Source organism: Pteropus vampyrus, unplaced genomic scaffold, assembly GCF_000151845.1.
Source record: "Pteropus vampyrus isolate Shadow unplaced genomic scaffold, Pvam_2.0 Scaffold14, whole genome shotgun sequence".
In the NCBI taxonomy this organism is placed as follows: domain Eukaryota; kingdom Metazoa; phylum Chordata; class Mammalia; order Chiroptera; family Pteropodidae; genus Pteropus; species Pteropus vampyrus.
Genome location: NW_011888795.1, coordinates 7,320,867 through 7,346,809, shown reverse-complemented (window position 1 = coordinate 7,346,809; position 25,943 = coordinate 7,320,867). Strand labels below are relative to the sequence as shown.

Below are 25,943 nucleotides of genomic sequence, written 5' to 3'. Positions count from 1 at the left end.
TCATTGTGTTTAGTGAAAAACTAAATCACTTTCGATCCTGCAAAGATTCTGGAACTTTATTTAAAGCCAACATCAGGTTGCCTGGGAATTAATAGACAGACTTTGATCAGATTTCTCCCTCAGCACTTTCTACATGACTGACTAAATCAAGTTGCTTTATCTTTCTGAACCTTAGTTCCCTTATTTGTAAAAGGAGAATAAAAAAAGTTACCAAGCAGGGTCTTTGTGGGATGAAGTGAGATTACCAAGCACTGAGCATTTCACTCAGAGGCTGGTACATGTCAAGTGCTCTGTAAATGGTGGCGATGGTCACTACTGAAGGTCAAAGGCCTGCCTGTATCTGTTGGCAAATCACTGTGCCTTCCCAATTCCCAGGCAAATGGGCCTGTTGTCTCTCAGCAGGAATGGTCAGCTGGCTTGGGGCTACTTGCATGGTTCCCAGCAGAAAGGAGCTTAGACTTCTGTTAAAGGGTAATTTTTAGGAAAAAAATAATATCATGACTCTCGCATAGATATAAACATGGACACATGTTAAGAACTCTATTTTATTCATAGGAGAGAACCAGGCAGATGTTAACACTGGTTCAGAGGAAAAGTCAAAACAGTACAAATTCTGAATAAAGGAATGAAACTGTTTTTTTCTATGAGGTGGGCAGGAGGAGGAGGGAAGTCAATTGACACTATTGGGCAAGATTGAGTAAGCGAGTATGTACTTAGCTACAATTTTCAAAGAGTTGTAAAGTAGGTTCCATACATAGAATCAGAATCTGATAGGAGAAAGGGAATGCTGCAGACAGTGCTTAGTTTTTCACTGAAAATGCAGTTTTTCCCTACACTTCCACATCGCTGTGTGATCTCCTCCACGGCTGAGAGAAGGGTGGCCATTTTCTCAGGATACACCATCTATGCTCGGTAAAGTCTTTCCTGGTCCTCCTCAGGCACACTGACCCTCCTTCCTCTCCTTCCATAAGTAGCACTACACCTCTGGGCTGTTCCTTTAACACCCTTGTCATTGGCAGCTCCGTGATAGTGCTTCTTGAGATACTGAACTGTGACCGATAACTTTCTATCATTGCCGTTTCTCATCTTGATATCCTAGGAAGCTGACCATCTATCCTGTCTATCTTTTGTCCTGGTTGGTTATCCCAGCTATTTTGTGTTTGTTTCTGTGAATGAGCAAACTGAGTCCCCACCGTTGCATACACAGAGCAGCTGGTACCCAGAAGTCGCTGAAGGACTAGCCGTTGCTTTGGTAAATTCTGCCTTCAAGCAGCTTATTCTCTTCTTAAATGGAGAGCTCTTCCTGACAGCAGCTGTCTTCTGAGGGTTGCTGGGCCCGAGTTTGTTCCACTCCCCACCCCTGCTCACATGGCACAGGACAGGCTTTTGTGAATCTAGGCTGTGACAAATTCACAGGAAACAAAAGGGTGATTTTCTTATTGAAAGAAGATAGCTTTTTATAGAGAACGGTGTCATACTGTGAAGTTTCAGCAGATCTATTCAGGCATGTATGTGCCAGCTGTTGTTATGAGATTCAACAGGAAAGCTATATATAGCTATATATATTTAGCTATATATAGCTAAATGTGCATTTTTAAATAAACTCGATTCTGACTTTAAGTGTGGGAAGGTTTCTTGAGACTCTGTTGAGCCCCTGATGTGCCCAGCGAGCCTGAGGGAGGAGATAATGGAGTAAGAAGGCCCAGTGGCCTCCTTAGAAGCTCTTGTACAGTTTGTGGAAAGCAAACCTACGTTCTGTGCATGGTTATAGTGTACGCTGACTAAATTTTAACCAAGACATTCTCAGATCACTTAATGGGGCTTATCTTGAGATAGTAGCTGTTGCTACTTATTAAATACTTCTACTGTCTAAGGGCCATGCATGTCTTATTTCATTTGATCTTTATGACAACCCTGTGAGGTGTGATTATCAACCATTATCTTATAGGAAGACACTGAGGCTCAAAGAGTTTGTGTGCTCATCACCCAAATCTATAGTCTACCTCTGGTACCCTGTATTTACCAAACTCTTTGCAGAGATGTTGTATTGTAAAGTTGTATACCTGAAATTATGTAAAGTTATTAAACAATGTTAGCCCAATAAATTTGATAATAAGAAAACGAGTTTATGTGAGTTGCTCTGGGTAGTACAGAAAGTACATAATAGCCATGGAATTTGGGTCTAGCTTTGTTTTTCAGCAGCACTATAAATCCCCTAAGCTCCAATTTTCCTCCTTAAGATGCTGACAGGTGGGTGTCTGAATAGGTGGTGGTGGGTGGGGTATTTTTCATCAACAGCGGATCTAAATACTGCTAGGGTGAGTGGGGTTATTTTGATGGAATGCCCTTGATGTAGTATTTTAGCATCATGATTTGGGAGCTAAAATTTAGACACGATGAATATCATGAGTTCTAGGACTTTTTTATTTTGGCCAGCAGACACAATCTAGGTTGCTGATATTTTTCAGAACCAGAGAATAAGCTGTGACTTGATATTGGACTCAGCTTATTTCAAAGCTCTGGGTCATATGTGGTTTTTAACACGCCGGAGCTTCTCTCAGTCATTTCCTCGTGTGGCCCATCCATTGGGTGTGCAGACAGCTGCCCAGATCCCATTCAGTCAAGCAAATAAGCTGCCTTGTATGTAGGAAGAGCAGGAGAATGCAATGGTCTCCTCCCCTCAAGGGCTTCAGTTTAGTTGAAGAGAAAAGACCCCCTCTTACTTCCACTCCCCCACTAAGGCAGTAAAGGTACAGTGCAAAAGCAGAATATATTCTTTTTCTATGAATTTGACCATTTTAGATACCTCATATAAGTAGAATCATGAAGTATTTGTCCTTCTATGTCTGGTTTATTTCACTTAGCATAATATCCTTCAGGTTCATCCATGTTATTGTATATGGTAGAATTTCCTTCTTTTTTGAGGCTAAGTAATATTCTATAGCAACACATTGTTGAATGGTGATTTCCAGGGGCTGGAGCAAAGCAGAGATGGAGAGTTGTTCAATGGGTATAAAGTTTCAGTTGTGCAAGATGGATAAGTTCTAGAGATCTGCTGTACAACTTTGTGCCTGTAGTTAACAATACTGTGTTGTACACTTAAAATTTTTTTAAGAAGGTAGATGTCACAATTCATGTTCTTACCACACACAAAAAAAGCAGGGTGTACCTCAGTGTGGGATTTCCCAGCCTCCAGAACCGTAAGAAATAAACGTCTGTTGTGTAAGCTGTCCAGTCTGTGGTATTTCCTTATAGTAGCTCAAACTGACTAAAATAATACCTTAGTATGTATTTCCTAAGATTGTTGTCTCATGCAGCCAAAGTACAGTTATAAACTTTTTACACATATATTGGCGTCATACTCTTATCTAATCTGTCTGCATTCCACTTTGTTAATTGACGTAATAACGTCTTTTATGGCATATATTTTTCTTAGTACAAGATGTGGTTCAGGATCAGGTATTGTATTTAGTTGTTACGTCTCTTTAGTCTCCTTCGATCTAGAATATTTCCATAGCCTTTCTTTGCCCTTTAAAGACATTAACATTCAGCTTTCCCTTCTCCACATCAATCTAGTTGGCACTCAGAATTCTACTGTAGACAAAGCTTTCCCTTCTCCTCCATTTATTTCCTCCTTCCTTCTATCCCTCCCTCCCTTCCTTCTATCCCTCCTTTCCTTCCTTCTTTCCTGTTTTCCTCTATTTATTATTGGTAAAAACTCATAGATTCCTATTTTTTCATTAGTTTATAATTCTTTCCTGTTCTGAATTACTCTGGTGTTCAAATTGTCCCAGATTTGGCCAGTGGGAGTCCCTTCAGGCTGGCTCGTTTCCCTGTGACGGGCATTCCCTCATCATTTTTTCTTTTTTAGCACTCCTGTACTTTCTGGCATAGCAAGATGATGTTCCAGGTCATTTTGTACCTATCTGTTGGGTGTTTAATAGTTCATGTTTGCTAATTCTATCCTGAATGTACACACAGAGTGTTTTGGATCAGAGACAGATTTCTTATTTAAATACCTTATAGTAAGTAAATGCATTACTCCCTCTTTGCATTACTCCCTCTCAAGTCCTTATTTGTAGGGCAATGCAATGAGAGCCAAGTTAATTATCCTACATGAGTAGCAAGATATTTTATATGCAAGGCACAGAATATAAGTGATCCCCCACACCCACTTATTGAAAGCAAAGGTAGCTATCCTCTTCCCCTCTTGAAAAGAGTCCCCTTCTTACTCCAGCCCTTTGATATACAAATAAACTCACCTAGAGATGTCTCTAAGCTCCCGGCCTCTTTCTTCCTGCTCCAGTTTTCCAGGTCTCTTGCAATATTTCTATATTTACCTGGACATAGTCTGGGCAATAACCATTTGGCTTCTTGGGGAGATAAGAAGTTTTATTATATTTTGGATAAGAGCAGGACAATAAACAAATAGCTACAGATTTTATTCTCACGATGTATAAAGAGTCTCAGGAATCTAGGGCATTTTATAGGAGTGTTGAAAGATCCGGGGAGGTTTTATTTCCCCATACTAGTAATTTGTCATTTTTTTCCCAAGGAGCTCTGGTTTCTTTAAGTAAAAACCGTACTGAAAACCAAGTCTGGGCAGTAGGAGTGTTCATGCCTACTGAGGTATCTGCTTTTTTGCCCTTTTAGCAGGTAGAGCTAGGAAATATATGCATGTGTATACACATACATATGTACACCTATATATGAACAATACATATATATATATGTGTATCCATTCACTTACATATATAAATGCACATCTACATAGACACGTGCATATACATGCAAATATGCCTATTTCAGAAGTGACAGATTCACATTGATACCTCCAAATTCAGTGTATCCACAAAAAAGTACTTCTTGCCTTTCCCCTTCTATGTTTGTATTCTCCCTTCTTTCACAGTGAGAAGCCTGCTTCTAGCAACCTCAGCACATTCATTTAATTGCTCAAATCTATAATACATCTATAATAGTTTGCAAATGGCTTTGCATATCTGCACATAAAACAAACCTACTAAAGAGAGTTCAGGATGTTTGTAGTTCTCATCCACACCCTGTTCAAGACTGAGGTTATATAGTCAAATAATATGTATCTAAGTTACCTGGATCAGTCCTGCCTTCAGTTTCTCTTCACTGTAAATAAGTTTCACAGCTTATTCTGTCAATCTCTTTACTTGGACATTATGTACTTTCCAACATTTACTTCTTCTAATGCTTTATAGTTTTGTCGATGACGTCCTGTGATGCTAGGCCCCTCTAATTTGGAGTTTGTGGGGGTTCCAATTCGTGGTTCCCTTCTCTCAGAGTATCTCCTGTCCAGGTTCAGTTTATAAAGGCCAGGCCTTCCCTTAAGGCCCAGAGCCTCCATATAATTTTTAATATCTATTCCAGACCCTTACCACCCCCTTGTCTGTCTTCCTATAGCACTAACTTGAATGTTGCCTACTACAGTGGGAAAATATCAGACGGACCTTGATTTGCATCACAACTCCATCCCTTCCTAGCCGTGTAATCTTGGCCAGTTACGTAACCTCTTGGAGCTTCCTTTTCATGCCCTATTTGGGGCTTGGAAATATTATGAGGAATAAATGAGAAGACGTTGACCTGGATTGTTGTGCGAGTTTTACAAAACTACTAAGTCTAGACACTATAGTTGAGATATACTGATATGTGTATACACACACGCACACATACACACACACAGAGGGAGGGTGTATTAGTTTCCTAGGCCTTCTATAACAATATAACACAAAGGGAGTGGCTTAAACCATAGATACTTGTTTTCTCACAGTTCTGAGGGCCAGAAGTACAAGATCAAGCTGCCATCAAGGTTGAGATCTCTTCCTGGTTTATGGATGGTTGCCTTCTCTCTGTTTCTCCACATGGCCTTTTCTCTGTGTGCATGTAGAGAGAGAGAGCAAGTCTCTTCCTTTAAGGACATTAGTTTTATCAGTTTTGGGCTCCATCCCTATCGCCTCATTCCACCTCAGTTCACTCCCCGAATTCCCTACCTCCAGTATAGCCACATTGGGGGGTAGGACTTCAACATATGCATTGGAGGGAGGGGGCCCAATTCAGCCCATAACAGGAAAAAAATACCAACATATTCGCAGTGGTAATATCTGAAGAATGCAATTACGGATGGTTAGTATTTTCTTTTATATATATGTGCGTGTATGCATTCTTTTCTTGTATTTTCGAACTTTTTGCAGTGAGCATTTATGACTGGAAAGGTTACTTTAAACAGGTTGCTAAAACAGCAACACTCCATGTCCCTGGTGTAGTCTTTTCCTGGCAGGTGTTCTTTGGGGATCTGTTGCTCTGGCAATGACTTACTCTCCTCACCATGAGATCCCCTGGGATCCCTGAGCTCAGGTCAGACTGCATGTAGGTTAGTACAGGTACATTTGAGAGGAGCTTTGTTCTCTCCCAAGTCCCTTCTGCTGCAGTTGGAAAAATAACAGACTGAGATGTTGTCTGGGCACACACAGCTGGGCACCTGGGCAGGGCCTATAGGAAGGTAATGTCCTATAAATAAGGCACCTGAGGCCTAGAGAGAAGAAGTGACCCACCTAAGACTGCAGAGTAAGTTAGACACAAACAGTCTCCCAATTCCCTGAGTAGTTTTGAGGCTTTTTTTTTTTTTTTTGAGAAACTCTTTGAATCTCACATAAAGGGCCGCCAGAGTCCTGTTCATTTAAGGTTGAGGGGTGCTTTAAGGCTTCTCCCCTTTCTTGGTCCCAGCCCTTGCCACTTTCTGTTTCTCTTTTCGGGGGTAAAACTAGCATTTATATTTCCCTCTTCTCAGTTTCATGAATTACTTCTTCATTTGGCTCAAGTAGCTCAAGTGAATGACATTTGCCCACTGTGTATGGTGAGAACTAAAGGTAGCCCAGATCCTGAGAGTGCTCTGGCTTGATTAGATATCTCGTGGCTCGTGAATGCAGCCCTGTGGGAACAGAAAGAACCGTGGTAGAAGCGGACCTCCTGGCTGTGCCTCCAACTCACCTCGAAGCCTCAGACAGTCTCTTCTCTTTGGACCTCAGTTTACTCATCTGAAAATGATGGATTTGGATGTAGTCTCTCAAGGATGTTCCAGTTGTGACACACTACAACTCAGACAAAAAGCAAAATTCTCATGACACTTCCATACCCCTCATCAAGTGCTTTCTTTGCCATTTCCTTGGAAGAGGCACTGGTGTCCTATTCGACCCACCTTGTGTGAGGCAGTGCGGTGTGTGGATTAGAAGTGTGGACTCTGGAGCCATGCAAAAGGGGTTCAGTTCAGACTCCTCAGCATACTAGCTATATGGCTTGGGCAAGTTACTTAGCATCTCTGAGTCTGTTTCCTTATTAATAAAATTGGCCATATTAATAATTGCCTCCTAGGGCTGTAGTAAAGATGAACTGAGATAGTATATGAAAGTACTTGGTTTGGAATAAGCAACATTAAATGGCATCTGTCATTATCATTGCTCTTATCCTTTGTCATAAAGGTGAAAACTTTGTGTGTCTCTCTTGGGATTTTTGAGGACAGTAAAGCCACAAATCCTGGGAAAGTCTCAGGGTGCCAGAAGATGTTGCCACTGGCTTCCTGATTGGAGTACTAAGAAAATTTCTGGAGAAGGGCTCTGGCAGGAGGAGACATTTATAAAAATCCCAGTTATCTCTAATTCTCATGAGTATATGTAAATCACCTGGCATCAGTACTCTGCATAGAAAAGCATAGCTCAATATGCCATCTGGTTTTGAGGGGATGGAGTGGGATGGGGGTAGGGAGTGAAGCTGTAGAATTCTGTCTTGGAAGACATGTATAGAATAATGGGAGGGAGGCCTACTGTCCCCTGGGCCTCACTGTCATCAGCTCAATCTTTAAAAGCCCCATCTGCAAGGATGCCTGCTCCGACTTTGGACTACAGCATTTAATGTCTGTGCTGTGAGTTATAGTGTCCCCATGGAAAGAGGATAGAAGTTAAAGTTGGAAGACATGGGTTCCATTCCTAATTCCTATGGCCTCTCAGCTGTGGAAGTCTAGGCCATTTGTCTCATCTTTGAACTTCAGATTTCCACTCCGCCCACACAGGCACATAGCAATCGCTCTTCTTTCTATTTTCTCACTTTAGGAAATAGCCTGAGGTACAGGAGTCACCCTTCACCCCTTTTTCCTTCACTTTTAACGTCCAATTATTCTGCAAGTCTGCAACTGACAGTTGTAACTCTTTTCCTTTATGCTTCAATTATTTCTTGTTTAGGCTACAATAGCACCATCTATCTGGTTTCCTTTTCTCTAGAAACTCTAGTCCAGAACACTAGTCTGTTCAGATCCTTCTTGCTTAAAATCCTTCATGGTCCCAAAATCTGTTGAAGAAACCGTAAGTTCCCTGGCGTGGCTCCTGCTTACATTTCTCTGATCTTCTCTAGTTCTCCCTTTGTATCCGAGCCACAACTAGATAACCTGCAATTCCCACACAAGCTACTCACTGTACTAACTAGAATTAGGTTTGGATGCAAACGACAGGAATACTCTGCCTACCCCTTAACACTAGGTTAAGATACAAATATATTTCTCTCTCGTGTGAAAAAAAACCCCAGAAGTCCAGAGGTAGACATTCCAGAGCTGATATGGTGTTCCAGAGTTTTGGGCACCTAGGCTTCTACTACCTTCTGCATTTGTCATTCTACCATGTGACTTCTACTTCATGGTCCAACATGACTGCTCAAGCTCCAGCCATCACATCCACTTTAAATCAGTAGAAAAGAGGAAGGAGTAAGGAAGAGCATGACCCTGGCTTCAAGGACACTTCCTGCTTACACACCATTGGCCAGACTTGTCATATGACCATACTTAGTTCTAAGAGAGGCTGGGAAATTTCTCTTTCAGGTAGTCTTTATTTTAGATAGCCATGTGTTGAGAGGTAAACATCAGAAGTTGTTATTACCAAGGAAGAGAGAACGGCTATTGGGCGACACCTAGCTATCTCTGCCACATACTCTCACATCTGGAGATTTGAGCACATTGTTTCTTCTGTCTGGGACAGCTACCCTCTCGCTGTCACATTCTCCTGGGTTGGCCTATTCTTGTTTGTCCTTTAATACTCACTCACCTTATGGCCATACTAACCCTGGCACCATGTGACTGCACCTAGTACAATCTAACAAACCCTGGTCAAGGCGGGCCCACTACCAATATTTCTTGTCTCAAAGATATACTGAGGAAATGAGATTATATTCTCCTGGCTTCCAGGGCCTTCCTACATCTGGAAGTAGGTATGGAGATGAGGTAGCCAAATGACCCTAGAGGCTCATGGCAAATTGCTGTTTCTTGGGTTATACATAGACCATCCACCTCCCATAGATATTCTTCAGCTACCACAGTGACATTGATTAGGTCTCCACCTTCTCGATGGTGAGTAATCGAGGTGGGGAGGAATTACTGTTTTAATTCTTGGTTTCATTTTCAGTCAGTTCTTGATGTGATTTGTAATTTGTTCTTCTCAGTTTCCACCTGGGAAACATCACCCACCTGGTTTTTAAGGTGAATGTGTGATGGCTAATCTCATATATCAGTTTCGGCTTTCTTAAGAGAGACCTGGCTTTGTTCATCGTAAGCCTTCAGAGCCCCTTTTCTGTCTTTCTCATTCACTTCTGTATCCCATTTGGTGAGTATGAAGGCCTCGGGAGATTACCCGATTTGCTCACAGTCACCAGATAAATTAGCTGCAAAACCAAGAATTGAACTCAGGTCTTTCAGTATCAAACTCTAGTATCTTTCACCCACAGCTACCACGTTTCTTATTTTGATAAGTAAGTTGATTAAAATTTCTGTGCATAATTTTCCCCTTGAATTTGGATTCTCTTAGGATAAATGCCAAAAAAAGTGAAATTGCTGAGTCAAAGAGTATACATATTTTTTAAGGATGTTAATACATTCTGCAAAATTGATCCAGCAAGGTTGTCTTATGGGGTCTTATCACAGTCACATTTTACCCAAATGGGTTTAACTACCACAGGCCAGTCTGAGAGCCCAGGAATATGGGCTCTCGTGGTGGTGAGCATTTCACCACCATGGAGAGATTCTCATGATTAAAGATGCACGTTTTGCATATACCATAGCTCCTACACGCAAACCAATACTTCCTTTGGTGCTCAACCACAGACATAGCCATCTTTTCCAGTGCTGCAGAAACCACTGGCTGTGTTGGACTTATGAGAGGTACTATGTTTCCATCATGGTGTATAAATGTCTGACAGCTAATCTCGTATATCAGTTTTGGCTTTCTTAAGAGGGACCCGGCCTTTGGGGCCTCTTTTCTGTCTTTCTCATTCACTTCTGTACCCCATTTGATGAGTATGAAGGACTAGGGAGATTACCTGATTTGCTCACAGTCACCGGATAAATTAGCTGCAAAGCCAAATGTAAATACTATGTACTGGACCTTATAGGAGATTGAGGGACTTCCAAAGATTGTTTAAGTTATGTGAGATTCTGACTTTAAACCCCACTCCTTTAATTCCCTCATGAGGTATGACTATAGAGTATACCTGAGCCACGTTCATTGTATGCTCGCCCCATTAATCTCAAAGTCTGAGTGGAACCCTTTTCACTTTATGGCTGATCAACTATGTCAAAAGGCCCTTTCAGGTCCACACAATTTCAATGGCATCTTTGCCTTCTTCTCACCGAAGTTAAGTGCTGCACCAAAACTTACAAGCCTCATGGTGCTCTAAGGCCTCAGGTGATACTTGTGATGCGTCAGTTATTACTACAAGCCAAAAGTTTACATGTAAATGTCCAAGTGACAACTCATCCATTTCTTCCTGCAGTTAATCACCACAGAAGGGCGCTTCCTCCAAGACAGTTTGTACAATGAAGGAATTCTAATTGTATGGGACCCATCTGTTTACCATTCAGATATCCCAAAGGTAAGTGGCTGTCCATGGGAAATAGGGATTGAGTCTCCTGTTTGCATATAGATTTCCCTGAGTTTCTGAGTTTTTTAAGTCATGGCTGACCTGGGCCATTCCTAAGGACTGGCTATTTCAGTTTTAGGGCACCCTACTTCATATGGACCAGCAGTTCAGAAGTATTCCTGTTTTATACCAGTGTTCTCCATGCCCTATTCTGCATTATCATGTATTGGCCTTCTAATTATGGTATATATCAGGGGTGATAATGGCTGGACTTCTCACCATCCGGGGTAGATTGTTCACTTAATACAATTATTCCTGATGAGTTATCAGCAGGAATAGACAGTGGTTACTATTACTCCTATAAATAATGTTACCGCACTTGTCCCATACTTTCAGTTTCCAGAATTCTTCTCATTTAACTCTCATAACAAGGTAAGGAAGTATATATAAGTATGGTCTCTCGCATTTTACAAATGAGGAAACTGGAATGTAGAGAGGGGAAGTCACCTGTCCCAGGACTTAATTTACTAAGCACAGGACCAGATATGCAACAACATCTCATTCAGGGAAGGAGACAGGAGTCTCAGACCCACCGGTCTCTCAGCCTGTCTGGAATGGTCCTTTCACTGTTTCCCATGCATGCCAGTTAGCTTCTACCTGATGTGGGCTGCAGTGGCCACAGGAGAATAACTTTAGGAAGGACAGAGAGCACTGTTCTTGGGACATTGAATTCTTAGTTGGCCACAGTAATAGCTGACAGACCCTGCCGATCCCTTGCATCCTCACTATCTCAGTTTCCATAGTTTCACACTGATCTCTCTTAGAACTGAAATTTTCCCAGGTCAGGACAAAGACTCTGAACCCACAGATGTGGCAAGCTGTGTCCCAATTTTTGCCCCTTTAAAAATAAAAATGAGAGGCGGGGTTAGATAGTGCTAAGGGCCCCTTTCAGCACTGTTATAATTCCAAGATTCTGTGCTCTTACAGTCTGAAACTATTTCAGGGTCACCAAGCTCAAAATTCCCTGTGAGCACAGGTTACATACTAGGTCTCCTCTGCTACCAAGTGAGAGCTGTGATGTGGAGGAGAGGTATGGAATCTGCTCTGTGGAAGGGGCTGTGCCTCAGAATTCTGCCTTGGTCCTTCTCTACCTTCCCCTCAAGGTCCTTGGATGAGGATGACTGTCTTGGGGGCAGCAGTGGCATGGGCATATTTCTCTCCCTGAAACCATTTCCTTCTTTTTCAGTGGTACCAGAATCCTGACTACAAATTCTTTGATAACTACAGGAGCTATCGTAAGCTACATCCTGATCAGCTCTTTTACATCCTCAAGCCCCAGATGCCTTGGGAGCTGTGGGACATCATTCAAGAAATCTCCCCAGAGGAGATTCAGCCAAATCCCCCATCCTCTGGGATGCTCGGTGAGTCCATGTCTGGGGAAAGACCTCCTGTGTTTGTTTCCAGAAAAGATTAGCTTTCTTCTGGGGTCTCATTCATTCATTTGTTTGTTCATTCATTCACTAAACAATCACTAGGCTTTTGCTGTGTTTGTGTACTGTGCCAAGTTCTAGCTAAGATACAAAAGTCAATAAGATAGAACTCTTCTCCTTTAGGGTGTTCATTGAGAGAGTTCAATCAGATGTCTGAGGTAACATTGAATTTGTACCAGGAGAGAGTGACCACCTTGGTGCCACACGAGAGAGAACTCTGTCTAGGTGGACCGTCCAAGAGTTTCCTGGAGGAGTAGGTTTGGATCAGGCCTGTGAGAGGCGCAGATTTGGCAGGTGGAGATGGAGTAAAGGGAAGCACAGACAAGAGAGGAGGCTGGAAAACCGGAGGAATAGGGCTGGGACTGTGATGAGGCGAGTGAGGCACTTGTCTCAGGTAACAATTGAAGGGGTTTCCAAGAATTCGGTAGCAAGAGAAATAATATCTTAATACAATATCTTTTAAAACATCACAATTAATGTAAAATTTTATGATGAATAAAATATCAAAATTTTAAATAAGGACAGGATCAGTCATAATGTCATGCAGAACCATATTGGAATCTGAGGAAAAAGGAAGAATTGATAGTACTTTATTCACAATTTCAAAAAATCATCCACCCGAATGAACACCCTAATCATGGCCGTAGAAGAATGAGGGGTGGAGTTTGACCGGGCTGGGGTCATAAATGGAGCTGTGGGAGCTGATGTGGAGTAGGCTACGGTCAGAGTACCAGAGGGCCCTGAATGTTGGCTGCAGACTTTCTTTTTGGACTTTCTTCACCTCCCTCGGCCCTCATGGAACATCTGCTCTCCTTCCCATTCACTTTGAGTTTGGCCGAACCATGGGCAATGCCCACGAGGTCCTAGGCACCATATGTGCACCAGGAGGGACGCTCCCTCCTCTGGCTCCCCTGCAGTGGACCACTTTCCCACCGACGGCCCCGGCCACTCACCAATGTGTAATTTGCCTGCCCGCCTTCCCTACTAGACTGCAAACTCCCTCAGTGTGGGGACTGTGTTTGATTCATCTTTTGTGTCTGTCACAGGATAGCCCGGTGATAAATACTCCCCGAGTAAATGAACAAATAAGTGTTTAATATCAGAGGCACTCCTTATAGCAAGAGATAGGGACTCTTATAGTATCACACTGTTATACCTCTTTCTTTAACTTTTGGTTGGGTGCATTTGAGGCTGCTTCCTTCTGAGCAGGAATAGTGTGGAAGCACCTTGGAGAACACACTTTTCCATCACCCTACTGCCCTGTCTTTGCCTATGCCATTCCCTCCCCCACCAGTCTTCCTCTCTTGCCCATCCCTCATGGTCATAGTGTCTGCCAGGCCCCACACCAGTGCTCTAGGAGGTTAACTTGAGCCCCCTCTCATAGGAAGTGCTCCCTCCCATAATTTCTAGAAACACTTCTGCTATGCCTACATCCATTAGTTGCAGAGGTGTCTTCCCCCATGTCTTCATTGGACCAAGGGAAGCCAGAAATAGAGGTAAGGCTTTTTGCAGATCTGATTCTTTTGGAACAAAGATACTGCTATCAGTTTATAGTTTTTCTGTTAGTGGGAACTGCTCCCTCATAAAGATTTCCTATATTTATTGTTGCCAAGAGGGGTCTTAATGCCATAACCTTATTTCATTCTAACAATAGCCTGTGTGGTAGGAGGAGTAGGTAGATTACCCCTTTGGGAGAAGTGAAGAACTTGAGGCCCAGAGAAGGATGTGTCCTGCATAAGATGACTGAGCCAGGTGGGGATAAGTGCAGGTGGTAGCAGCAGTCTCCCGTCTCTTGTTAGGTTTTCATCTCAATGTCTGTGCCACCAACCTGGCCGCAGGCCCTCAGCTCCAATCTCCTGCCTTAGTGAGCAGAGCCTGTGGTCAGTATATACCATGGCATGCTCGTCCAACTAGCCTTCTTCCCAGCTGAAGAAAGAACAGTCTCTCTCAACACATTATTTCCTGCAAGCACCGTAATAAACACCTTCCTTCAAATAGCAGCATCTAAGAAGTTTCTCTGGGATATAAAAGTGCTAGAAAGTACTGTGCACATGTGATGGTACTGTCTCCTCAGTTGCCTTGTCCTCTCTCTTCATACTGCTTATTCACGTTGATAAATTCATCAATTGATGGATGGGGCCCTTCGGTCCACTAGTGTTTAGGTAGAACCCACTATGCACCAGGTCCTGGCCTACGTGCTGGGGCTGTCACGGTGCATAGGGCTCAGTGGCCCTCATGGCACAGCTTGCTGGATTGGCTTACCAGAAGGACTCAGACTGTGAATCACACTGATAACTAGAAATCCATATTGTCTCCCAAAATTTGGGGTCATGAGCTGTAGACTCACTGGGCAGAGTTCCAGGGTATGGGGTAGGTTGTTGGGCAGAACTCACCTCTGCTCCCCTCTTCAGGCATCATCATCATGATGACGCTGTGTGACCAAGTGGATATTTATGAATTCCTCCCATCCAAGCGCAAGACTGATATGTGCTACTACTACCAGAAATTCTTTGACAGCGCCTGCACGATGGGCGCCTACCACCCGCTCCTCTTTGAGAAGAATCTGGTAAAGCACCTCAACCAGGGCACAGATGAGGACATTTACCTGCTTGGAAAAGCCACATTGCCTGGCTTCCGGAGGATTCACTGCTGAGTATGGGCTCCCCGGCCAGGTGCCCTCACCCTTCTCCATCAGGCATTTTACAGCCTGTCTGTTGGCCTGGAATGGGATGACCATGTTCCTGAACACTTCTGGCCTGCTAGTATGCTCTAGGCCTTCTGTCAGCAAGAACCCTAGAGCTTCAGGAGCCTGAGGCTGAGGAACCAGGCCCAGCTTGCCCTTGCCCTGTAGCTGTAGAGTTATATGAACCCAAAGCCTCCTGCCACGCCTAGCACCTGTGTCTGAGGCAGACAGAGTCCTCCTCTCCTTCCACGTGGGTAGATACAAGATCCACCTTTCCTACCAGGGCTGCCAAAGCTGGGCTGTTTTTCTGGCAAACCAGTGCTCTTATATTGCTTGAATTCTACACTTAGATATTGATTTCATGTTTTAAAGAAATTCTCCTAAATTATGATTGTGCTTGTTAAAGGGTGGCTCTGGAGGGCAGGTAAGTCATATGGAGTCCAAGAAACAGACTTGATTTCTCCAGAACAAAGTTGCTCCTAAGGTCCTTGCCCCCTGGAGGGCCAGTGTTTCTATCACTGGATGATTTAGCTAGTCCTTAGCCTTGTCTGGATGTTTTTTATGCACAAAGGGTCTTGATGAACTCACACCCCTCTCCATATGGAGACAGGGGAGTAGAAATGTATAGTCTCCATCTTCAAGTTGCTCACACAGTTCAGTGGGAGTGACAAACAGGCAGGATTCAGTGACCTCAGCACACTGAGGGCCTGTGGGGAGGTGGGCTTGCTGTGAGGTCTGCGTACCCTGGCGGGGAGGGGCATACACTTCCTGTGCCTGTGAGTTATAGAGGACTTCACAGAGTTGGAGGCCATAGAATGGATTTTAGAAGAAGAGGAAAAACATGCCAAGCAGATTTTCAGAATCATTTGAGTTGTATTTTCTTTTCTGCTTTTATTACCCATTTTATTCTCTAGGGTCTGCCTGAACTTACAGGCTTAAATTATTTTTTGAGGAACCCCCCACCCATGTCTGAGGTAGCATGTGTAACCCCATGGCAGGTACAATGCCAAAAACCAGGTTTCCTCAGGCTCAGCCGGGCCTGGCCTGGCCTGCCCTGACCCTATCTTACTAGCTGGGTTTGCACACTGTATCCGCCTCTTCCTGTTTAATGCCCAACCCCAAACCTCCTCCTAACTGTCATCTTGTTTTTTCCATTTAAAGTAGTCTTTCCTCTCCCAAATTACTTCTAAGCGTTTTCTCCTTTAAAAGTATCCTAACCTGATTTCTTTGGCTTTCATGGGTCTTCTGTGAAAGATCTCTCAGGGAGTGGGGATGTGGTTCCCTAGAACTTAGTTGCCCTCAGAGGTCAAAACCTTAGGGATCATAACAGAGTCTCACAAGGTAGACCAGATGGCCCTGATCTGCACCCCTCCAGCAGGGGAGCAAGGGCAGAGTCTCCAGGCAGAGGCTCTCCCACCGTGGTCTGTAAACATGCTTTCCAGATGGTTTGCTCATCCCCTCCCCCTGGTAGAGAATCACCCTGGATATGTCCTGCGCCTGCTGTGGAGAAGGTAAAGGACTTGCTCAAGGTCACTAAGTAGTGCTGTAGAGCCAGGACTCCTACACATCTGTGAAATGGGGGTGATGAGCCTACCTTATAGGGCTGTCGTGATGGTGACATGACACACCTGCCCTGGCTCCATCCCTAGCATCTGCAGGGCTCAGTATATGGTGGTTTCCTTTTCTCCTTTACTAAGGACCGGCTTTGTACCCACACCTGGGCAACACCTTGCTTTGAGGGAGGCAAAAAATGAGGCCCTGTCTTTAGGGAATCAACTGTCCCTTTGGGAGACAACTACCCTGCTTGGAATACCCAGGAAGCCATCCGAGGCAGTGGAGGATGCAGAATGTGCCTTTCTTCCTCCCTGCCTGGAGCCCAGGCTTGATTCTGCTTGGGAATGGGCAAAGAAGCACTTGGGCCACTAACTGCTGTGTCTTTTCTGCCTCTCAGAGCCCATGAGTTCCTGGCTTCCTTCTCCTTCTGATTTGACACACTCATTACAATCATTGAATCATGAACTCTGAGTACAGAGGAAGGTGGCATTTCATCAGCAGGAGATAGATGTTAGTCTATACACTGAGAACACACTGGGTAGATTTGAGCATTTAGTACTTATTAATATAAGGGATCAAATTAATTTAAGTGTGATTTTGAGGTCTATAGAACTTTTATTTCTGTGATTTTTATGTGGGAAGTCTGGTCAAATGCCAACAAAGGATATTACTGTTGGTGTGGTGAGGTATTTAATATTCGTTACGGATAATTAAAAAAATTATGACTGAGTGTTGTAGGAAAGCCCCTGTCTCTAAGGTGTTCTGTTTCCCTCAGTAGTCATCTCATCATCCTTTTTCACGAGGTCCTCTAATCATTTCACCAATTAAATAAGCTATGGCTTGAAATTGAGACATCAAACTCAGAAACTTCGGAAATATGCCTAAGCTACTTCTGAATTACCCAAAGATGATGTAAAAATTTAAAATAAATGTGTTTTTTAAAAAAAAGCTTGTTCTCTCTTTTTACTTGATAAGGGAATGACTGCTGATTGTCAGTTCTCATTTCCAGAGAAGACACCACTGGAATCTTGAATCTCTGAATCCTGAACTAGCTCCTCTTCAATACTCCAGGAAAAGGAATGCTCACTTATGTGGCAGGATAGCATCTATGAGATAGTGACTGATTTATTGATATTTCTTCCTTTTAATTTTTGCTTGGATTCAAATGACTAAGGTGTTGTTCATACAATACTTTGGGGGAAGGGATGCAATAGGACAGAAAGCAAAATAAAAGGAAATTACTTACCTTGGTTTCTAAAAGCCTAAAACCCTTAAAGGAATAATGTCCTAAAAGAATAGCCAAAATGTTTGGATAAAAATCCTGAGGAGAAGCAGGAATAAAGGGAGAAAGAATAATTCCTTTCCCCCATGAACTCCAGGAAAAGGAATGAACTGACTAGCTCCCATTATGGCTCGAATATGTCTCCCTAAAATTCATATGTTGAAGTCCCAATTTCCAATACTTCAGAATGTGAACTTATTTGAAAATGGGGTTATTGCAGAGGTAACTGGTTAAAATGAAGTCATATTGGAGTAGGGTGAGCCCCTAATCCAATGTGACAGGTGTCCTTATAGAAATCGAGGGATAGACATACAGGGAGAATGTCAAGTGAAGACAAAGGCCAGGATCAGATCGGAAATGCTTCTATAAGCCAGAGATTGACAGCAAGTCACCAGAAGCTAGGGGACAGAGGTACAGAAGATTCTATTCACAGTCTTCAGAAAGAACCAGCCCTGCTGACACCTTGATCTCGGATTTCTAGCCTCTAGAACTGTGAGAAAATAAATTTCTGCTGTTGAAGCTATGCTGTTTGTGGTACTTTGTTACAGCTGCCCTAGCAAGCACATATTCTCCCTCTCCTGCTGGTAACTCCCCACCTACAACAGAGTCCCCTGGGGCTAGAAAGAACACTAAAAGGAGTGTGGCTATCTGTGTGCCTGGAGAGAGAGTCCTGTGCCCTGCTACCTAGACAAAGCTCTGGGAAGGACCTGTAAATCCTTGGAGGGTGAGGCTTCATGGGGACATAAGTCCAGGCAGATGGGACCTTAGGCAGCCTTGAAGAAATCTCATGCCTGGACAGGCACAAAAGCAGCTGAGCAAAGGCCATTTCCTGATGAGAACGTGAATGAAGGACACCTGAGTAGTGCTGCTGAGTAGCCTGGTAAGAGAAGGCTGTACTCCGGACTCCTGCACCTGGTGCCTTAGTGTTACAAGTTTCCCGGAACTTCGATATTGGCTGAGAGTGGGTTTCTGCCTGGATCCCAGTATAATAGGAGCTCAAAATAGAAGTGACAGAAAAATAGATTTCAATTTTTGGAGGAACAGATTTGTGCTTGCCACATTCACAGTGGCTCTAAATCTCTGTGAAGTCCTTTCAGCAGGTGAGCTCAGAGGTTTGGACCCCTCTGTCTGGGTCTGGAGGGGAGTTTCTGCAACCTCCTCGGGCTGCCTTCCCCCTGATCCCTACTCTAGCCTCTGCTGACTTTTTTAAGGTGTATATGCTGGGGGCAAGGGAGGAAGAGTGGGGACCTGACTCCTCTTTACCTCACCAGGCACTAGGGAGAGGAAAGGCTCACACCTACCTGCACTTCCTTTTGGTTGCCATTTTCTTGAAATACCTTTTTCCATCCCTCTACTCTCAGTCTGTGTGTGTCCTTAAAGCTAAAATGAGTATGTTACAGGCAGTATATCATTGGGTCTTGTGGTTTTTTTGTTTTTTTCTTAATCCATTTATCCTGTTATTGGAGAAGTTATTCTATTTACATTTAAGTAATTATTGTTGGTAGGGACTTACTATTGCCATTTTGTTTTCTTACTTTTGCAGATCCTTTGTTTCTTGCCTCTTGCTGTCTTCCTTTGTGGTGTGATGACTTTTTGTGGTGGTATGCTTTGATTCCTTTGTCATAATCTTTACTAGCATATGGAAAATTTATACTTTGACTTCTCCCTCCATTACATTTTAGGTTATTGATGTTACAATTTACATCTTTTTATATTATCTATCCAATAACAAATTATATGGTTATGGTTGATTTTAATATATATATTGAACTTTTAGACTAGAATTGTAAGAGAATTATGTACCCCCATTACGACATTAAAGAATCTGACCTTGAATATATATCGACATTGCCACTGACTTTTATACATTCATATGTTTTTCGCAATGTTAGTTAGCCTTCTTTTATTTTAGCTTGAAGAACATCCTTTAGCATTTCTTAAAAGGCAGATCTAGAGGTGATGATCTCCCTCAACTTTTCTTTGGGAAATTCTTTGTCAGGCAGTTTATAGATCTCTATCTTTTTTTAGGGTCAGTTTTAGAGTTTTATTTTCTTTGTTGGTGTCATGTTCATTTGATTTTCTTTACCTTTGGTTCCTTGCATTGGTATTTGTACATTTGAGTAAGTGGTCTCTTATTCCAGATTTTATAGGTAAACTTTAGCAGGGAGAGACCTACACATGTTAACATAGCTTGGGGGTACTGGACAGGTCAGCTGGTAGCATCCATGGGCAGGTGGGACTTGCTCTGAGGGTATCTAATTGGGTGAGGCAATTCCCCTGGTCTGAGGCCAGGTACTCTCCATGCTACTGGCGAGGCCACTGGATAGGATCTCTGATCAGACAGGGCTGCTTTTTGTGGTTGGTGGTCAGATGGAACCACTGGCTGGGCTCTGCAATCACTTATGGTTAGGCAAAATCTCTGGCTGTGTTTCCTGGCAAGATTGGGTCACTGGTTGGACTCCACAACTGGGCAGGACTGTGGGCTGGACTTCACAATATTTCTTGGTTGGTTGGGGCATCAGACTGTGCTCCCCAATTGGATGGTTCTGCTGGCTGGACTCTGTGTTCAGGTTGTGGACATGGCTTCACAGTTGGACAGAGCTTCAGGTGCTCTGTGGTTAGGCCAGGCCATGGGCTGTGTCCTGAAGTTGGATGGTAGCACAGGCTGAGCTTTGCAATCTGGCAGGCCATTGGCTGTGCTCCGTGGTTGTGCAAGGTTCTGGTTGGAAAGGACTAAGGGCTGTACTCTGTGGTCAGGCGAAGTTGTTTTCTGAGCTCTTTTGTCAGGTTGAGCTGTAGACTATGCTTTTGATTTGGCCGAGTCACTGTCTGGACACCTTGCCTGGGCAGGGCTGCAGGCTGTGTGTTCAGCAATAGGCAAGGCCGTAGGCTGGGGTCAGTACCATAGGCTGGGCTCCGAGGCTGCCCAGAGTCACTGTTCAGGCTCCCTGGTTGTGTGGGGCCAGAGGCTACCCTTAACAGTTGGGCAGGGTTGTAGGATGTGCTCCATGGTTGCCCAGGTTCCTCTAGCAAGGCTTCCTGGATGGGTGGGGCTGAAGGCTGTGCTTAGAAGTTGAGTAGGACTGTGAATTTGCTTCCCTTCTCCAGCAGGGCAATAGAAAAGGCTCCATGGCCAGTATGGTAAGTGACATACATGAGAAGTCTACTTTCATTCTTTTGTATATGGAAGTTCAGTTGCCCCAGTATCATTTGTTAAAAAGACCTGGTATATTCATGGTAATTCTTTTGGTTATAGAGTTTTTTTGGGGGGGTCTCATTTGATTTTAAATATGTTTCTTAAAAACAACATATTAGATTTTGTTTTCTTACTCAGAATATTAGCCTTTTAATAGGTATATTTAACTCATTTAAATGTATCATCATGATTAATATCTTTAACTGTTACCTTTCATGCTGTTTTTATATTTCCTTACTATTTCTTTTGTTTTCTCCTTTCGTCATCTGGATATCTTCTTTTATCATTTTCAGAGCTTTGTATTATATAATTCTATATGGTGTAGTATATCTTATATTTCATTCTACCTCAAAGTTTTACAAAAGCATTTTAACCCATATTTTACTCCTTGTCAGAATCAAATGAAATGGTATCTTGTATTTCTATATATACAAGATAAGAAAGTGACACATTTTTATTCTTTATTACCTATCCTTAACTTTTATTAATATTAGATTTTAGATTCACAGCATTGTTGTTGGAGAATAATTTTGATAATAATATTCAGTTTCATAACCAGGGTTACAATGTATTTTTAGGTACATTTCTATTTTAATTAATTACTCAGCAACAATACTTTTATATTGTGACAGCTTCATTCTTGATGCTTCTAGTTTGCTCCATTTTTCATTCCGTTGTAGTACATCTTCAAAAAATTGTTTCAAGGACACATGGGTCCCTACATATCTGAGAATATTTTTATGTTTTCACACAGGAAAGACAAATTGCTTAGGTGTAAAATTCTAGGAGTAAAAATATTTTCCTTTTGAAACTTACATAGTAGAATCATATTCCTATCTAGTTGTAAGATTCAAAAGGTAGAATGCAAAAAGCACTCATAGTTAAAATTTCTCTTGACAAATTCCTTAAAAACGCACATAATCCCAGATCTGAATCCTTGAAAACTCAAAAGCCTAAGATTATCATCTGTGTGTGGGGATTTTTTTTTTTTTTTTTTTGCCTTCTGGCTAAAGCCCTTCTTTCCCTAAGGCAGTGAAGGCCTGACATTTGCTGACCAATGTAATTTTGAAAGAGGACTTTCATTAAGCAAAAAGATTTATTTTATGTAGTCATATAGATTGCTCCTAAAGACCTAGATAAGTCTTTCTAGGTTTGTAATACTCTTCGCAGAGATTGCCAAGCTGAGTTAACTCAGATCGGTCGACACTTTCTCTAGGAGGCCTGTGAGCCCACATCATCCCCTCTGTCAAGGTTCGTACTGGTGCCACTCCTCTGCCCTCTTCATTTCCATTCTATGGCTATCCACACACACATATATTGCATTATAGTAAAGTTGTATGTTGTTTCTCTCTCTCTCTCTCTCTACACACACACACACACATATACACACACACACACACACAAATGGTAGGCTCCCTTGGGACAGGGCTTGGGTCTCATTTGTCTTTATCCCCAATGTCTATGACAGAGCCTGGTTCACAGAAGATGAACAATGAAAATTCTTTAAACTAAACAGGAAGATGCAGTATTCTGTAGACACGATACTCAGTGTATGAGGGTTGTATAATTATAAGATAAACTTTTTAACTATGTGGAACCTGTGACTGAGAAAACTAAATTTCATATTAAAAATAAGAAATCAGTAGAGAACATTTTCTCCCTGGATGTTTCATTGATGAACACATTTTGTGTCTAAACTAAATGCTCTTGTTTTCTGGGAAAAGTTTCATTACCTCAGCCTTCCAGAGGATAAAATAATAAAATAATAGAAAGCTTAATAAAATAATTAAATAATTGAATCTTTGATTATGGGCTTTAGTGGTCACAGAGCATCAGTTTCATATCTTTGTATACCCTTTATAAATTCTCATGTCACAGATAATAGTCATTCATGCTATCGATTTTATCCTTTAAAATTCTTTTTTTAAATACATAAAAAGAACTTTCAGTGAAAAAGAGAAATACATCCAGAAAAATTGCCATGTTTTTCTTTTATTCCTGTAACACAATTATACCATGTTTAGTGTACAAAAATACAGAATTACAGATAACAAAAAGAAAAACACATTTTGTTATATTTCTTCCTAGATTGAAATATGCCATGTCTTTCTTAAGGCTAAATTAAATCAGCTTCCTATTATTAAATGTTATATTTTCTATTACTTCCTCTACACTGTGAAAGTGGTACGACACAGCTCAAAAGATTCCTAGAATTTTATTTTTAGACATCTCAAAGTAGAAAATTAATGCTGGAGTGTGCCAACTCTTGCCTGCATTCAAAGAAATTAACAGCTTTGTTGAAGTAGAATTGACATACGACAAAGTGTACATATTTAATGTGACAATTTGATAGGTTTGACTCATGTATACATTTATGACACCATCACCACAGTCAAGATAACAATCATCCATCACCTCCTAAAGTTTTTTCTTCATTCTTCATAATCCCTTCCTTCCATCCCTTCCTACTCCTCCCCAACTCCAATTTTTTACACTATAGATTAGTTTGCATCTTCTAGAATTTTATAACATGGAATTATATTCTTTGGACCCTGTATCTATATCAGTCAGAGTTCAACCAAAAAGCAAAACCAGCGGGGGTGAAGAGGGGAACACACACACACACACACACACACACACACACACATTTTAAAGAAACTTGTTAAAGGGAATTGGCGTATGCAATTGTGGGGGCTGGTTAAGCAGTCTCTTTAAGGCTATGTCTTTATGTCTGATGACAGCACTTGAAGTCCACAGGGCAAGAAGTTGAGAAGGAAAGATGACAAGCAGGCTAGAACTGACAAACGTGAGCTGGCATCCACAAGCATAACCTAAAACCCCAGGAGCATGAACCCCATAAGGACAGACTGAAACACTTGTTGATTCTTGTTGCCTCTGACCTTGGTGATGAAGGTATCTTACAGAAGCCAGGGCCCTTTGTCCAAAGGTAAACAAAGTCAGAAAATCTGAAGAGTCAAAGGAAGGTAGAGCAAGTACAGAGCCAGATGCTGCTTCATGTCAACACAGGGAATTAGCAGATCAGCAACAGTGTGTGACAGCTACAAAGTGGCTTTCCTCTAACCCCTTAAAATTTCAAAAAGATCTCCCTGGTAGCCCACTCTAACCAGAAACATACAAGAAAGATAGATTCTTGGATATATAGTACAGACTAGCCAAGAAAACATAATTATAAAATCATCGCACGCTCTTTTTTGTCCGGCTTCTTTTACTCAGCGCAATTATTCTGAGATTCACCCATGCTGTTGTATGTATTAATAATGTATTCCTTTTAATTGCATTCCATTTTATATAGTATTCCATTTTATGAATATGCAATCATTTGTAAAACAATTATCTCTGTTAATGAACATTTGGATTGTTTGGGGCTATCATAAATAGAGTTGCTATGACCATTTACATACAAACCTTTCATTTCTCTAAGGTAAATACCTAGCAGTCAAGTATGATCTGGGTCATATGATAGATGTATAATTCACTTTTTAAGAGCTGCCATATTATTTCCTAAAGTAGTTGTACTATTTTACATTCTCATCAGCAGTGTGTGAAAGTTCTGTTTCTTCCACATCCTTGCCAGCATTTGGTAGAATAAATAATTTTAGAAGTTATAATACGTGTGTAGTGTTATTTTAATTTACAATTCCAAAATGACAAATAATATTCATCATATTTTCATATGCTTATTTACCATTTGTCTATTTTCTTTGGTGAAGAATATTTTCATATAATTTCACCATTTTGCACAAATTATCATATAATTGAATTTTAAGAGTTCTTTATATATTCTGGATACAAATCTTTTATCAGCATTTGGGATCTATAAATATTTTCTCCCAGTCCTTTTTTTTCATTCTCTTAATAATGTTTTATAAAGAGCAGACATTTTAAATTTTGATGAAGTCAAATTTATTAATTTATTCTTTTCTGGATCATGTTTTGGTATTATAGCTGAGATATTTTTGCATGACCCAAAGTTATAAAAAACTTTTAAGTTGTCTTCTTAATGTTTTATAACTTTAGGTTTACATTTAGGTTTGTGATCCATTTTGAGTTAATTTTTATATTGGTACAGTGTATGAATCAAAATTCATTTTTTGCATATGGACATCCAGTTTTTCTAGGATGATTTGTTGCAAAGAACATATTTTCACCACTAAATAATCTGTTCACCTTTACCAAAAAATCAATTTACCATATGTGTGTAGATCTGTTTCGGGACTACTCTGTTCCATTGATCTATTTGTTTACCTGGATACTAATTCCACACTGTTATGATTACTGTAGCTTTAAATTTGTATTTTTTTCCAAAATTATTTTAGGTATCTTAAGTCCTTTGCATTTCCATATAAATTATAAAATTAGTGTTATATACTGAAAAATGTTATATACTTTTTCATAGTATTCTTGTATGATACTTTGTATTTCTGCAGTGTCTGTCATAATTTCCCCTCTTTCATCCCTGATGTTGTTTATTTGTGTCCTTTCTCTTTTTTCTTTAGTGAGTCTAGCGAAGATGTTTGTCAATTTTATTAACCTTCTCAAAGAACCAGCTCTTTGTTGTATTTATTTTTCTATTGTTTTGTTTTGTTTTCAATTTCATTTATTATGCTCCAATTTTGATTATATCGTTCCTTCTGCTGACTTTAGGTTTCATTTGTTTTTCCATTTCTAGTTTTTTAAGATGAAGCATTAGGTTTTTTTATTTGAGCTTGTTCTTGTTTTTGGAGACAGGCCTGTAATGATATGAACCTTCCGCTTATGACTGCTTTTGCCAAGTCCCAAAAGTTCTGATATGTTGTACTA

At 41.4% G+C, this 25,943-nt stretch overlaps 1 protein-coding gene across 5 annotated transcripts in view; it reads left to right on the top strand.

The window, feature by feature from the left end:
• ST6GAL1 (ST6 beta-galactoside alpha-2,6-sialyltransferase 1) overlaps nt 1–17,584 on the top strand; it is a 109,974-nt gene extending 92,390 nt beyond the window's left edge. For all 5 annotated transcript variants that reach the window (XM_011381867.2, XM_011381875.2, XM_023525915.1 and 2 more), the window contains 3 exons: nt 10,831–10,929; nt 12,164–12,338; nt 14,819–17,584. In XM_011381867.2, coding sequence (XP_011380169.1) covers nt 10,831–10,929; nt 12,164–12,338; nt 14,819–15,060 — 516 coding nt within the window. In that variant the 3' untranslated portion in view covers nt 15,061–17,584. The remainder of the gene's footprint in view (nt 1–10,830; nt 10,930–12,163; nt 12,339–14,818) is intronic.
• Nucleotides 17,585–25,943: the final 8,359 nt, after the last annotated feature.